A 14,667-nucleotide genomic window follows, 5' to 3' on the forward strand; every position below is an offset into this window, starting at 1 on the left:
TATACTAGTTGTAGTAGATTTTCTCATATTCCATGGCATAGAAAACCAGGAGGAAAACAAAATTACAAAGAAGATGACCACAACAGAGATCCAACCAGAACAACCCAACCCAGAGTAAAGATTTACAAAAATTATAACAAACCAATATCTAAATACACTATTACAGCCTTTTCTTCTTCATATCTTCTCCCCCCTTCTGATCCCTGTTCTCCATTTGGCCCTTCTCTTTTTTCTGCATATAATCTATAGACTTATAGTAGTAGTAGTCTCTCTTCTTTTTTCTTTTCTTCTGCTCTCTTTTTTTATGATAGAAGAAAAAAAACATTTCTTTTCATGTTTTTTTTTCTTGTGAAATTATTTAAGTCTTGGAACATATTTATGCTGCAGCAACTGCTCCTGTTCGAAACCCATAGGCTTTTTTGCTAGGAGAGTTGGTTGATTTCTTTTGGTCACTTTTATTCCTCAAGGCTTTGAGATTCCAGTTCTTCTCTTTAGCTTCATCTGTCTCTATTTGCTCTTGTCTACACTCCTCACTACAGAATGGTGTGTCACCTCTGCAAATTCAACAAATCAACAATTTAGCACACAAACCAATATTTACAGATACTTCAACAAAAAAAACAATCAAGATCTACCCTTGTTTAGTAGTTTCTTGATACAAAATGGACCACAAGAACAGATTTTTCAATTTGGGCTACTATATTTTCAAGAAAACTATTATTTTTAGACAAGGATTCAATTTTTATCACTCAACACAATTACTAAAGATCAAGAAACAGTTTTTACTATTTATAATCAAATGATTTCTCTACTTTTCACTAATCTAAGCAACCCCAGATTAAAAAGATACAAACTTTAATCACAAAAAAAAAGGATATTTTAAAGGAAAAAGTAACAAACCTGTACATGAAGATGTCTTTGTTATCACCAAGTGGTTTCTTGCAAAGAAAACAAGAATCCAAGAAATGGGGTTGATGTTCTTCAAATCTGGGACAAGTGTTTGATAAAAAGGACATCCTTCTCAAACTAGGTTTTCTTGAATAATACACAGGCCTTGAAATGAAGTGATTGTGTTGGTTATGGTTGATTTGGGTTGTACTGTGATTGTTAGATCCAGAGAAACCAGCCTCCATGTCAGCAAGTGAAGCAAGACCATCATCTTCTTCAATGAAACAAGGCCTTCTTGTGGTTGGAGTTGAGTCCATTCTATGATGATTTGATATTTGTTGGGTTTTGGAGAGAGAGGGAGAGAGAGAGAGAGATGCAAGTGGGGATGGGGTGAAGGAGGGTTTGAGGAAGGAGTGGGGGGTTTATAAGGAGAAGTTGGTGAGAGAAAATGGAGGAGAGAGAGTATAAACAAAGTGTAAAACAGGGGGTGGGCGTTATTGAATTTTTTAAGTGGGAAACTGAAACTATTGGCTCAACTATGCTTCTACTTCTGCCTTTTCTGCAATTTCTTGTATGTATTGTTCTCGAAAAATGTTCTCTCTTTTCCTTAAATAAATTCTAAAAAAAATTGTGGGAAATTTTATCAAAAAAGTTTTTTTCTAAATATTTTTTCTTCGTATTGTTTATTTGATATATTTTATTATTTTACGAGAAATTTTTTAAAAAAAATTTACCCAAAATATATTTTTTTATAAAATTATTTGTGATTTTACCAACTCCTGAAATGATTTGCAAAAATATTATTTTACTTTCAAAATATTTGTAAAATAAGATATTGCGTAATAAATTACAATTTAGTTTAAATTTATAATTTTTATAGGTTGCATTTCGGGTTGGATTTTATGTTGAATTTTATATTACAAATATGGTTACAATTAACAAAATATATTTTTACAAATTATTTTATAAATTGAAGTTGCAAACTTGGTGGGAAAAATGGTTAAATGTATTTTGGTAAATATTTTTAATAAGAATGATAGTATTTTTGTGAAATATTTGTAAAACTTGAATATTTATGAAAAAATCCAATTTTTCAAGAATTTTTTTATTATTTTTAAAAAAAATATTTTTTTAAGTTAAATTATTTTTCAGCAAAAACGAAGTCTTTCCCTGTTTAACCTTATTTTCTGTTCACTTTCCCAAACTAACCTACTTTGTTCAATTCTTCCGAATTGACCTACTTTTTTCAACTCTTCCCAAACTAACCTACTTTTTATATTTTCTAACTTTTAGTTATAATTATAAATTATACATGTTAGATATATTTGTGATATCATGTCTAATAATGATTTGTGTTTAGTTTTTCAGATCTTAACTAACAGGACAAATCAAGACTTAACTGGAAATCAGTACTCGTACTGAAGTCAGAACTAAGATATCAGAACTTAAGTTATCAGAACTTAAAATATCAGAAGATATTCATGAGGAGATAATATGAGAACTTAAGAAGACTTTCAGATAAGTAAGGCGACTGATTGAAGGGAAAGAAGATCAAGACTAAAATAAGAAAAGATATGCATGAAGAAGAATTCTATGAAAAATATAAGACTTGGAGGAAAAGATAACTAATTGATATATTTTAGGATACATAATTATATTCGATATCAATTAGAGATTATCTTGTAACTGTGTGGTATATAAACACAGCATAGGGTTTACACTAGAAGTGTTATTATTATCGAGAATATTATTTATTGTAACCTTAGCAGCTCCCGTGATATTTGTTCATCACTGAGAGAGAACAAGGAGAGTGATACCTGTGTCATTTTCCACAAGAACAGTATCCTTTGGAGAGATCTATATGATGCTTGTTGCCACCTTTCCAAAATCCCTTATCTGTTTTGTATCTTGCAGTAGTCACCTCAAATACCCCTCTTTCTTGATTGTATGGAATAATCTTATGTGCCGATGCCTTTTTTTCAATCTTTTGAAAGAGCTCTCTCGAATTCTTGTAATATACATGACCATTTTGAAGAAAATTAACACTAGAGGCACTAGAAAAATCACCCGAATTATTAGTAAAAGCCTCTGTTGTAAATCATGGGGCGGTAGGTACATGTGTTCCGACTACTGCGCTTTGATTGTCTCCTTCTTCACCATCAGAATTTGCTGAATCTGAATTAGGATTGTCTCCATCTTCACCATCAGTTTCATCACTTTCGGACTCGTGTGAAGAGATTAAATGATCAGTTTCACTTAAATTGAATACTGCATTTGCTCTTTTCATTATATCTAGAAAACTCTCATTATCCATCTGCAAATTAATTTACTTTGTTTTTCTATGATTTATTTATTGTAGATTAATTTGTATATATAGGCATTTTAGAGATATGATAAGAGTAATTTTGTTTTGCGTTTTAACCGGTTATCAAGATTACATTGATATCAACCACAACTTTTAGATATTTTATTAAATTTTAAAGATAAAACATTATCTTAATATCTTCATTTATATTGGTTGTCCAGATTTCATATTTGATCATATCTGATATCAATAATGTAGTGTGGTTGTCCAAACAAGTTTTTTTTTAATTGCTCAAACAAGAAATATGTGAAACAAAATAGAAAATAAAATAAAATATGCATTATATTTAACGAAGTATTAATGAATTACTGTATTTTAATATTTTTTTATATATTATTGAAAATGTTATATTAAAAAATTAATTCAACATATATATAATTTAATAATAATGTATAATATATAATTATAACTAAAAGTTAGAAAATATAAAAAGTAGGTTAGTTTGGGAATAGTTAAAAAAAATAAGTCATTTTGAGAAAAAATGGAATAAAATAGATTAATTTGGGAAAGGGAACACAAAATAAGGTTAAAGATAGAAAGGCTTCCCTCGGTCTCACTGCCCTTTTTCCGCTACTACCATATTTATAAAGATCTATGATGCGTAGGTGATGACAATTTTGTACTAGCGTAGAAGCTACATTGAATGCATACAGAGATCTGTAAATATAAAATTGGGCTGACCAAATTTAATGGATCTTATTTTTCACATTGTTTCTCATTTACTGTAATTGCATGCAAATGGCACTTTTTTAACGCATTCTAGCTCTTCAATATCCCACGTCTTGACAGGTTTACTCCAAGTCTAGGATGATAATAAATCCTTATATATAAAATAGCCTATCAAGGAAATAAGTTTCATTAGACATTTTATTCAGGTATTAAAATGATTTATTTATTTATGTTTTCAATATTTATGTAAAAACATGATTTATAGAAATCAAACTTGAATGTTTTCATTCATTTATACATCTTGATAACATCACATTGGGTCCGTTTGGGATTTATTACAAAACATAACTTATTACTTAAAGTTAAAATAATGTTATATAAGTGATATAAATACAGTAACTTATAAATTATTTAGTTATTTGGATAATTTAGATATAAGCTATTTATAAGTTAAAAATTTATTTGATAAATCATACTGTAACTTATAAATTATTATTTTACTATTTAAAATTCATAATATCGTGAATAGTCATATAATTTAAATATTCAATGGCGTGTAAATAACAACATTTGTAACTTATTCAACAAAAAAAAACTTCTACAAAAAATTTAAGGAAAATGTTAGAGGTCTCAGATACTATTAGAAAAATATTATTCCTCATAATAACATGAAATTTTGTATGTATTTACATGCGCTCCCGAATTAATGTTACGTTATTTCGTAACTATTTTTGTACAAATTTTAAATTATCTAGCAATAATCTAATTTTAAAACCTGGATATAAAATTAAAAAAGAAAAATTTTAAATGAGAATATTAAAATACAAATTACAAAAAGCAAAATATTAAAGGAAAAATTCCAAACCGGTTCGCAATTACTAAAAGCAATTGAGATGCATAACAAATGAATGTGTAAATTTTAAATAAAGAAGCTCAATACAAACTTGATTTTTTAAAAAAGAAGCTCAATATACACTAGAATGATAAGTTGAATTTTGGCCTCGGTTAACATGGGCATTGGTCCTAAATTCCCTATTTGGGGTAAAATGGCCCTTAATGTCATTTTAGTATAAAATGGTCTCAAATATTACTCCAAAACGGAATTTGATGTGAATTTTTAGTAATTATTCTGAAAACGCAAATGCGCGTTACGTTTAACCATATATTTCAAAACTAAATAGCAAAAACTAAGCTACGTCTTTCATTTTTACGCAAAACGTATTTTGAAGTTTTGTTATTTGCTAAATTTAAATAAATAAAATTTTTATGTTTTAAACTCAAAACGGGATCTGAATTTGAGTTTAATATATAACCGAAATATGAAAAATTGTATTGAATTATTAAAACGCAAAACAAAATCATGTTTCCATATTAAAATTTAAATTGTATGTTTTCTAAAAACGTTGTTTGAAGTTTAGTTAATGGTTTAAATTTTGTAGTTATAAAAATACAAAAATATGATTTTGGAAATTATTTATAAAAAACAAAACGCAGTTTCAAAGAATGTATTGACTGGTTAAAAACGGGATATGAAGTTTAGTTAATGTATTAAATTTTATAGTTATAAAATACAAAAACATGATTTCGAATATTATTTTAAAACGCAACAGAAGTTCATGTTTTGAACTTCTATATTATACTTTATAAAAACAAAAAAGCAGTTTCAAAGAATGTGTTACAGAATTTAAATATAGAAAAATGTAAATTAAAAAAAATATGTTTGGATATTAAAACGCAACACGAGTTCTTGTTTTCAGATTAAAACGTTATTTCAGGTTTTCTTTTAATCGGGATGATCTTAAAACGAAACACGATATCATGTTTTGATCTTAAAAACGCGACGCAGTTTCATATTTTTAGTGAAAAACGTTGTTTCAGGTTATGTTTTTAGCAGGATGTTGAAACCCTCCTACTGGGAGACGAAGCTACTCTGATTTAGTTATTTTTTCAAAAATCTCAAAAATAAGATTTAAAACAAAACCAACCTACTAATTAAGTACCAAATTAGTAACAAAACACAAATTAGAAGAGAAATAATCATATACAAGTCTCTAAATTTAACAAGAATTTTAAACAAAGTTTTAAATATCTAATAAATTATCTCAAAATAAATAACAACAATAGTCAAATTACTTCAATTCTTTCTGCGCGATGCTTGAAAGTCCATTGCATTCTTAAATCGTATGGACTTTCTTCTTCTCAACTTCTTTGTCATGCATCAACTTTGGAATCTCAACACCCGATGGCCAACGAGGATTCCCTTTGGTTGGTATTGGTTCAAATACACCGTCCTAGACCTTTGAAACATTCTCCAACCTATAAAAATCGCCTACAAACTGTTATTCCCTAACAATACAACAAGAATTACAGAAGGGGGGGTTGAATGTAATTCTGGCTTCTTTTTAAAATTTACAAAAAATGGTTCTAACTCAATAATATATATGTGTGTGATTTACAAAGTGCGGAATGAAAAAATTATATAAATCAAGACACAAGTAATAAAAACACAAGTGTTTAAAACTTTCTGGTGGATTTGAATGTATCCGTCAGATATATATATATTGAGAGAACTCTGTGTAGCTCAAATAAGCTCACAGCTGCTTACAAGTATGAACAACTAAAACTTGCAGAGAAATGCTAAAGGATGCGGCTTACAAATGTTTCTCTGAGAATGTGTTTTCTTAGTCTAGTTAGTTGTTGTTCTACTTGCTGTACTTGGTTTATATATCACCAAGTTTACATAGCAAAAAGACAAGATAATAAAACAAAACTATCAAGTCTAACTCTATGCTACTTCATTACTCTATTCCAGCATCTTTGAAAACCTTCATAGCTTGCATTAAAATGGTAATGCTTCTTTGTTCTCATTTTCCTGCTAAACAGGCTGCCACATTCCATTTGCAAACACCCAACGCATGTGACTGTGTTGTCACTGTCAACAGATGTTTGAATTGATCATACATCGGGTACATGCTTGTTATCCGTCGGGTTGCCTTGTTGATCATCCGTCGGGTAGCTTTGTTAATCATCCGTCTGGTGACCATTATCACTTGACTCCATTTCATTTGTGCAGAATTACAAGACATCTTATATTTACATTTAATCAACCTATTCTGCACATCTACTATCAGTCTCCATGACTCATAAGCTACTACAGAAACTATACAAAGTTATTTGCAGAAATGTGCTACATGACTTATTGTTACATAAGCTACTCACCCGATGGATATCAATTAGTCATCCGTCGGGACTATATTGAATCATCCGTCGGGACTATAATTGATCATTCGCCGGGTGCTACAAAATTCACTAAGTTAAATCTATTAAGATGTTTTGTTTAGTTTATCATCAAGTACACAACATATTCCTAACAATCTCCCACAATTTATGTCCATTGGAATTGTAGCCATAATTTAAGAGAAACTTGATGATAACAAAACACCCAAAAAGAAAATACAGATTGAAAAATAGTAGATAAAACTAATAAGTGCTACAATATTGCTGAAAGTTGAACAATGCAAAGTACACAAAAAATTTGCTCACAATTGTTATCAAGATGCTCCTCTAGTCTGAGCAGATAGATCTATTTCCTTGATTGTCTAGATTCCTTCCCAAGCCTTCTGTTGTTTTCTTCAATTTGATTGTGAAGTTGTCTGTGAAATTCTAGTTCATCAGTTTATGAGAGATTTAGCATTTCCTGTATTTCCAAAAGAGTCTCATTGCTAGAGATACTCAGTTGGTCCTCCATTCTGAAGAATCTTCTGACACCTTTGTCATCCTGAACTCCATCAGCCAATAGGGCCTTAGATGCACTCTCTTTCCTGTAAAGGGAATGTATAGAGTTTTTGGAAGTGCATCTTTGGCTCTAATACTCCTTAGTTCCTCAATCCTCTTTAGAACTATTCTTCTTGCAGTTATATTGTATCCAAAGTTCTTCTTAAAGGATGTGTAGACTTTAATCAGAACAGATTGGCTTTCTTGGAGAATTATGTGAAGAGGCCATGTCATCTCTTTCCCTCCCTTGTATTTGAATACCAGTCTTTCAGGAAGATGTCTGTAAGCATCAGTTCCTCTCACTTCTTCCAATTCATTCAAGTAGAGATTCAAGTCTGAAAATTCCTTGATATCACAAATGTACATGAGATCTCTCTTGTTGACTGTGGGTTGGGATTTGGTTACAACTTTGGATTTGAGAGATACAGACTTCACTTTCTTGTCAGCTCTAGTCTTTGTCTTCTTTGTCTTGAAGATGGGCAAATTTAGCTCAGGAATTGGTAAACTATCCCAGTCTACTGGCTCATCCTTGGAAACAATTGGTTCACCGTGAATATTTCTTGTTGGATCAACCACTTTAAATTCTTCAAATACCACTGAGGGTTTTGATGTCTGAGTTGTAGTTGTAGGCTTTTTGGGAAACTGATCTTCCAATTCCTCTTCATCAAAGTTCACTTTGCTCTTGGAATGAAGTTTATATCTAAACCTTCTTTTCTGCTGTGATTCTTCTTGAATTTTCAGATTCTTAGGTTCAGTGATTACAGTTGGTTGAACAGGAGGTTTTGTTGTGATTTTTACAGTTTGAAGTTTGGCCAAATAGCGCTTGTTTTTTCTTTTACTTTTGCTTCTTAGCATCCAAAGCAGCTTGCTTCTTCTCTAACCTGATTTTTTCTTTCTCATCATTCTTAGCTTCCACAAATAGCGGGTGTCCAACCACCACACAAATCTCCTTACCATTTCTGTAAATTTTGGCAATTCTTCTTTTCAATACCGAATCAGGTGGATCCTTGTAGAATGCAATAGATCTTGACAACAGTTTCTTTTCATCCGGATTTGGTGTCTCAAACACTATATCCATAGGATTCTTGTCTGAAACCTTGGGGTAGTTCCATTTGGCCTTCATGATGAGATCTTTCTTTGGAGACTTGATACAGGAAGTTTGACCCCTTTCTAAATAGTTCATACTGATATCATTCACAGAGATTTTCATGACTTTAGAGTGATGATTGAAAACTTTATCTGGCTTCTGTGTTGGGCCAAATATCTTCTGAATGTTCTCATCAATTTTCTTCCAATTGATTGGACTCAACTGCTTCTTCTCAGCTGCTCTCAAATTGGCTGCTGCTTCTTTGATTAGATCTATGTTATCTTTAGCAGGTGGCTTTTTAAAAACAATTGTGGGCACAATTGCTTTAATTACTTGAACATTGAGCACTTTTTGCTCCCCCTCACTTCTTGATTCCCCTTGACTGAATAAAACAATTGAGCTTTCTCCCTTGGAAGAGGTTTCTTTCTCCCCCTTTTTGTTATCAGCAAGTTGAGTAGAATAGGAGGTTTGTGCTGCCACTAGCCTTTGAAGCAAGTCTGTTTGTTGTGCTTGGTGGAGATGAATTTCTGTTAGAGAGACTTCCATTGCCGTTATTCTTGTATCCAAGGCATCTATCTTTGTGGCAATATCAGAATTCTTCATGAGTTGTCTCTTAATGTCAATCATTGTAGCTTCTGGAAGTTTAGAATCCAACCTTTCAGAAATGTCCCTTTTCATTTGATCAATTTCACCTTTGATAGTAGTGACATCCTGAGTATGTTGAAAACCTTTGATTTGTTATAGTTGCAGAGAAGCAAGGAGTGCTTGAAAGAGCTTCTTGGTGCTGGAATTTGTTGTGGTTTGAAGAGCAGAATGTGTCTGATTTATAAGTCGAATCAGGGTTGTCTTGAAATAGTTTTCATCACACTGCTTTGAAAATGCCCAATATGGAATACCTGATCTGGAACTAGGGCCTACTTCTCCCCCTATGTCCAATGACCCTTCTTCACTTTCTGTATCCTCACCACCAAAGAAATCTTCTGAATCACCAGTCTCATGGTCAATATCACCAGCTGTAGAGGGCAGAGTTGTGATTGCATCCTTTGCTCTTTACATAGACTGTATGGTGTGCACCAAATTTAGCATCATTTCTGCATTGTCATTGCCCTGTCCAGCTAGAAGTTGGTATGTTGGAACTGGGTGAGTAAATGCATCAGCATCCAATGAGGTTGAATCTATAACAACTTGACTTTGCTAAAATAGTTCCTCCCTGTTAGCATCCTGGACATTCATTAACTCACTTGTAATGACATCCACCCTTATATCTCATGTACATGCATTTTTCTCATTATCTCTGTTTTCTTGCATCAAGGTCTCACCTTGTCTCCCCACCCTCACACCCTCACCTTCACCATCTAAGGTGGGATTCCTCTCACTCACTTTTGCCAGTCCTGAAGAAATGGACTTCATTGGTTCACTCTTTTCCTCTCCTTTTTCCTGGGAGCAACCCAGACTCTCACTCATATCACTCCCTTCCCTCGGTCCTAGGAGTGATTGCACTACTACTAAGTCTTCTGCACTTGTAATAATTGATGAAATTTGAAGTTGTGCAAAGACACCCGACGGATGAGGAATATCCATCAGGTTAGCAGTTTGATTATCCGACGGATGACTACTGTTAAGCTTATCCGTCGGGATACAATCACTACTCGACGGATGAAAGATATCCATCGGGATAGAAGAAATAATTGAGTTTGGAGTGGAGACTATTATGGACTCTGTGCAGATTGATGAAAATTTTAGCACATATGTCTCAACAGTCTCAGAAAGAAATGGCAAGTGAGCCAACAAATCATCTAGAAGATGATGCTCACTTGCTTGGATTTTTGGCTTCTCCAAGAGAGTTAAAGATGGAGAATTTGGAAGTGATGTGTTTATCATGTCAACATCCAAAGAGTATGTGGGAGAGTTTGGTGTATCAGGTGCTTCAATTGTTAGAGATTTTGGATGTGACTCCACATTTATTGGAGCCACATCAACCTGACTTTGAAAAGGTGCAGTGACTGTGTCTTTAGCACCAGTTTGCACAGTGTGTGTACCCTGTGCATCCCCAAGGGTTTTTAATTTCTTCTTTCTAGTATAAGTTTGGGGTGAGCTTGTGTCCCTTACCCTTTTGGTCTGTGCTCTTGGTTGAGAGCTTGTTCCAATGGTAACATTCTTTTGGGAGGATGAAACCAGAATTGAGCTAGAATCCTTATTAATCACTATAGATGTCTACTGTATAATTTTCAAACTTTAAGAGTTGCATATCATTTCAAACTAGTCCTCTGTCAAAATCAGTATTAAAGTAATTTACTCTAATTAGTAAAATATATATATTGTAACTACACACGGAAGAAACATGCACTTAACAGTAAAAAAAGTTAACAGGGATAATCAAAGAACAAAGCTCGCCCACTCATGACTCAGGTTTATGTACACCACTTAAGTTTTTTAAACTTTTACATGTACATTATACTTCAAACAAGTCAACAAATATAAGCAGCCAAACATAAAGAGACTTGGTAGAAAGTACACAGGGACCATTTTGTTTTGGTACTTATTTCAAGAAGCAAAGGCATCAAAACTTTGGGGAGACAAGTTTATAATCGGGAGGGTTAATACTATGTTCATCTTGTGCAAAAGTTCTTGGTCCTCGAGTTGCTATTTTTAAGCGGTGACAAATGCATTGCCATAACAAAACACCATTCGATGTTATATCTAGTTTTAGAACCGATATGAAATTGACATGTTTATTTTACAATGCCCCAAAATCTAAAATTATTGCCCATCTTTTATGACTTCCCTGGCCATTGGTATAAGTAGAGTTTAGTATTATGTACTACGTTAAAAAAAAGATGAAAAGAAAGAAGATTTAGTTATTTTAAGGTTGCCATTGGTTGCTAGGAACTTGCTCGGTACAAGGAAATTACCAATGGGAACCCCCTATAGCTCACCCCTGCACAACAACCCAAACAAAAACACAAACACAGACCACCTCATGTGCCTCTCAATTGACACCTGTTGCAAAAAGGAAGAAACTTAAGCTAGCTGCCAGGGTTGAGGCTCCAGTTGAGAAACTGCGGGAGGGTAGGAGATTAGCTGCTACAAATATTGATGTAGCAAAGCAAAAGCCGATGCAATACAAGTTCCTCAATCTTCTAAACCTTTAAAATCTGTAAGGAGGAAGCTTGTTCTTGCTAGATTAGAATCAGATGATGATGATGGCAATGTTACCTTATCTTCAAAATTTCCAAGCTTAAATTTTGATTCTTCTTCAAGACTAGTTGTTTTATTAACTGATGAGGGCACAACTAATAATGATGTTCAAAGTGCCAGAAATACTGTTGGAACTGGTACAAGCCCAGGGCCTAGGAAAAGGAAGTTGGACGAAGCCTACTATGCTCAAAATATGCCTAAGACTAAGAAAGAAATTGTTGAGGAGACACAAAGTGCATCTACTCCAAATCTCAATTTACAGACAAATCTTGATGCACCTGAGATCTTGAGTGAAATTGTCTGATTGTCTGATTCTCCAGTAAAACAGTCAAGGAAAATAGTGGGGGAAATAACTCATGAGCAAGTAGAAAAGGCTACAAAGGGAAGGTCTTTTACCTGGATCAAGCACACAAGAACCTGTATCTTAAAGGTGTAGGATTTTTAACGCAGCGGGGGCATGGCAAAACACTTTTACACATACAAAATCCAAATAAAAGCATATAAATCGTGAATAAAAATTCGAGGGATCGAATCTAACCTTTTAAAATAATTCGGAGACAACGATCAGAGATCCTTAGCAGTTGCTCCTCAAGTGTGAAGCACTCCACCGGTATCCACCAAGAAAACGATGTTAAGGAGGAGGAAGAAAGTGGAGAGAATTGGGTTTTCCAAACTTTTTGGGTTTTCGGGTTCGATGTGGTTGGAATAAAATTAGGGTCTATAATAGTGTATTTATAGGCAAAATTTTCAGCTGAAATTTTCCCATAAATATTATTATTATTATCCCATTTATTATTCTCATTAATAATTAAAACACCTTTTAATCATTAATCCTTTTTCTAAACACTTTAGAAATAATTCTCTCTCTTGATTTAATTTCCAAAAATTAAATCCTTTAATTAATAATATTAAGAACTTTTCTTAATTATTTTATAATCAATTAAATCTCACTTAATCAATTATTAAATTTGCCAATTAATTATTTATTTCACAAATAAATAATTATTAGCCATTATTAATTAATTCCTCCACCATTAAATCATTCTCTTTTTATGGTGTGACCCTGTAGGTTCAATATTAAGCCGGTAGTAGAAATAAATAATAATAAAACTATTTTATCATTATTTATATAAATTCTCTAATTTATTAAATATGATTAATTAATTAATCACATTTATTCTACATCGTGAGTGATGCTTCTCAACATATCGCGACTATCCGGATAATATGAATTCACTGCTTAGAATACCAAGAACCTGTCAGTGAATAGTTACCGTACAATAAACTCCTTCTACCCTACAATGTTCCGATTAAATACAAGGCATGGATCTCGTGTCAAGCCTATCTAATTCAATCACTTGCTTACCATTTACTATGCGTAGTTCTATGTAAATTAGAAACTCCTTTCTAATTTCATTCACTCTGGCCAGAGATTCCTGCACTAGCATAAGTGGATCAGCCTTGAACATTCGCTTATTTCACTGGAAGGGGTAGATCCTTTATTGATCATACACTATCTTCGTGTACAAATTCCTATACCCAGAAGAGCCCTAATAATTGTCCCTGGAGACTAAGAACTAAACCAAAGCATAGTTCAGTGTACACAAGATGACTATGATGACCTCAAGTCTAAGGATACTTGTACAACTATCACTAAGCGAACAACTGCTGACACGTGAGTGAACTCCATCAGTTGTTCAGCTGGGCGAGTCATGTTCAGTGAACTTATTCCATAATAAGCACCTACATACTAGCTATAGTGTCACCACACAAATGTCTATGAGAACAGACATTCTTCATAATGAAGCAAGCATAGTATGTACCGATCTTTGCGGATTATTAATTACCAGTTAGTAATCCTATGACCAGGAACTATTTAAGTTTAGAGTTATCATCTTTTTAGGTCTCACTATTATGATCTCATCATAATCCATAAAAAGCTTTACTCTAAACTATGGTATATCTTATTTAAACACTTAAATAGATAAAGCCCGTAATAAAAAAAACAAGTCTTTATTAATATCAATGAAATCAAAACAGATTACATAAAAGTTATTCCTAAATCCTAATACACGATTGGACTTAGGACATATTCCTTTCAATCTCCCACTTGTACTAAAGCCAATCACTCTGGTATCTAATACCCATCTTGACGATCAAAATGACTTTCATAAAGTAGCTTTGTGAGTGGGTCTGCTATGTTGTTATGTGTGTCAACTCTAATTCAATACAATATAAGAAATGTTACCGCGCTCCCACTAACCCTTTTGTAGACGCATGGTTCATCTGCGTTTTTGATAAAATCAAACTCATTGATTGTCTCATCAAAACGAATGTTCCATCTTTCGAGAAGCTTGCTTTAAACCACATATGGTTCGTAGCAGCTTACACACTAGGTTTTCATTTCTCTTGGAAAGAAAACCATCTGGCTAATTTCCAGATCTCATAGTCGTAGTAAGCAGCATTCGCAAGCAAAATCCGAACTGATTTTAACAGGGTTACAGGTAAAAGGTTTCATCAAAGTCAATCCATTGCCTTTGTTTGAATCCTTTTGCCACAAGCCTGGCCTTAAAGGACTCCACCTGGCCATCTGCTATAATCTATCTTTTGTATACCGTATACATAGATTCCATTCTGGATTTCATGGCACTATGTCATTTCTCTGAGTCAACACTACTCATAGCCT

General features: G+C 33.0%; 1 protein-coding gene across 1 annotated transcript; it reads right to left on the reverse strand.

Annotated features, from left to right (window-relative positions):
- Window positions 1–376: 376 nt before the first annotated feature.
- Window positions 377–1,205, reverse strand: LOC141664831 (FCS-Like Zinc finger 1-like). The gene is made up of 2 exons (XM_074470785.1): window positions 901–1,205; window positions 377–554 (listed from the first exon to the last, which is right to left on the reverse strand). Exons 1-2 carry the CDS (start codon window positions 1,203–1,205, stop codon window positions 377–379), a joined length of 483 nt encoding a protein of 160 aa, XP_074326886.1.
- Between the last annotated feature and the right edge of the window lie 13,462 nt (window positions 1,206–14,667).

Source organism: Apium graveolens, chromosome 6 (assembly GCF_009905375.1).
Source record: "Apium graveolens cultivar Ventura chromosome 6, ASM990537v1, whole genome shotgun sequence".
Taxonomy (NCBI): domain Eukaryota; kingdom Viridiplantae; phylum Streptophyta; class Magnoliopsida; order Apiales; family Apiaceae; genus Apium; species Apium graveolens.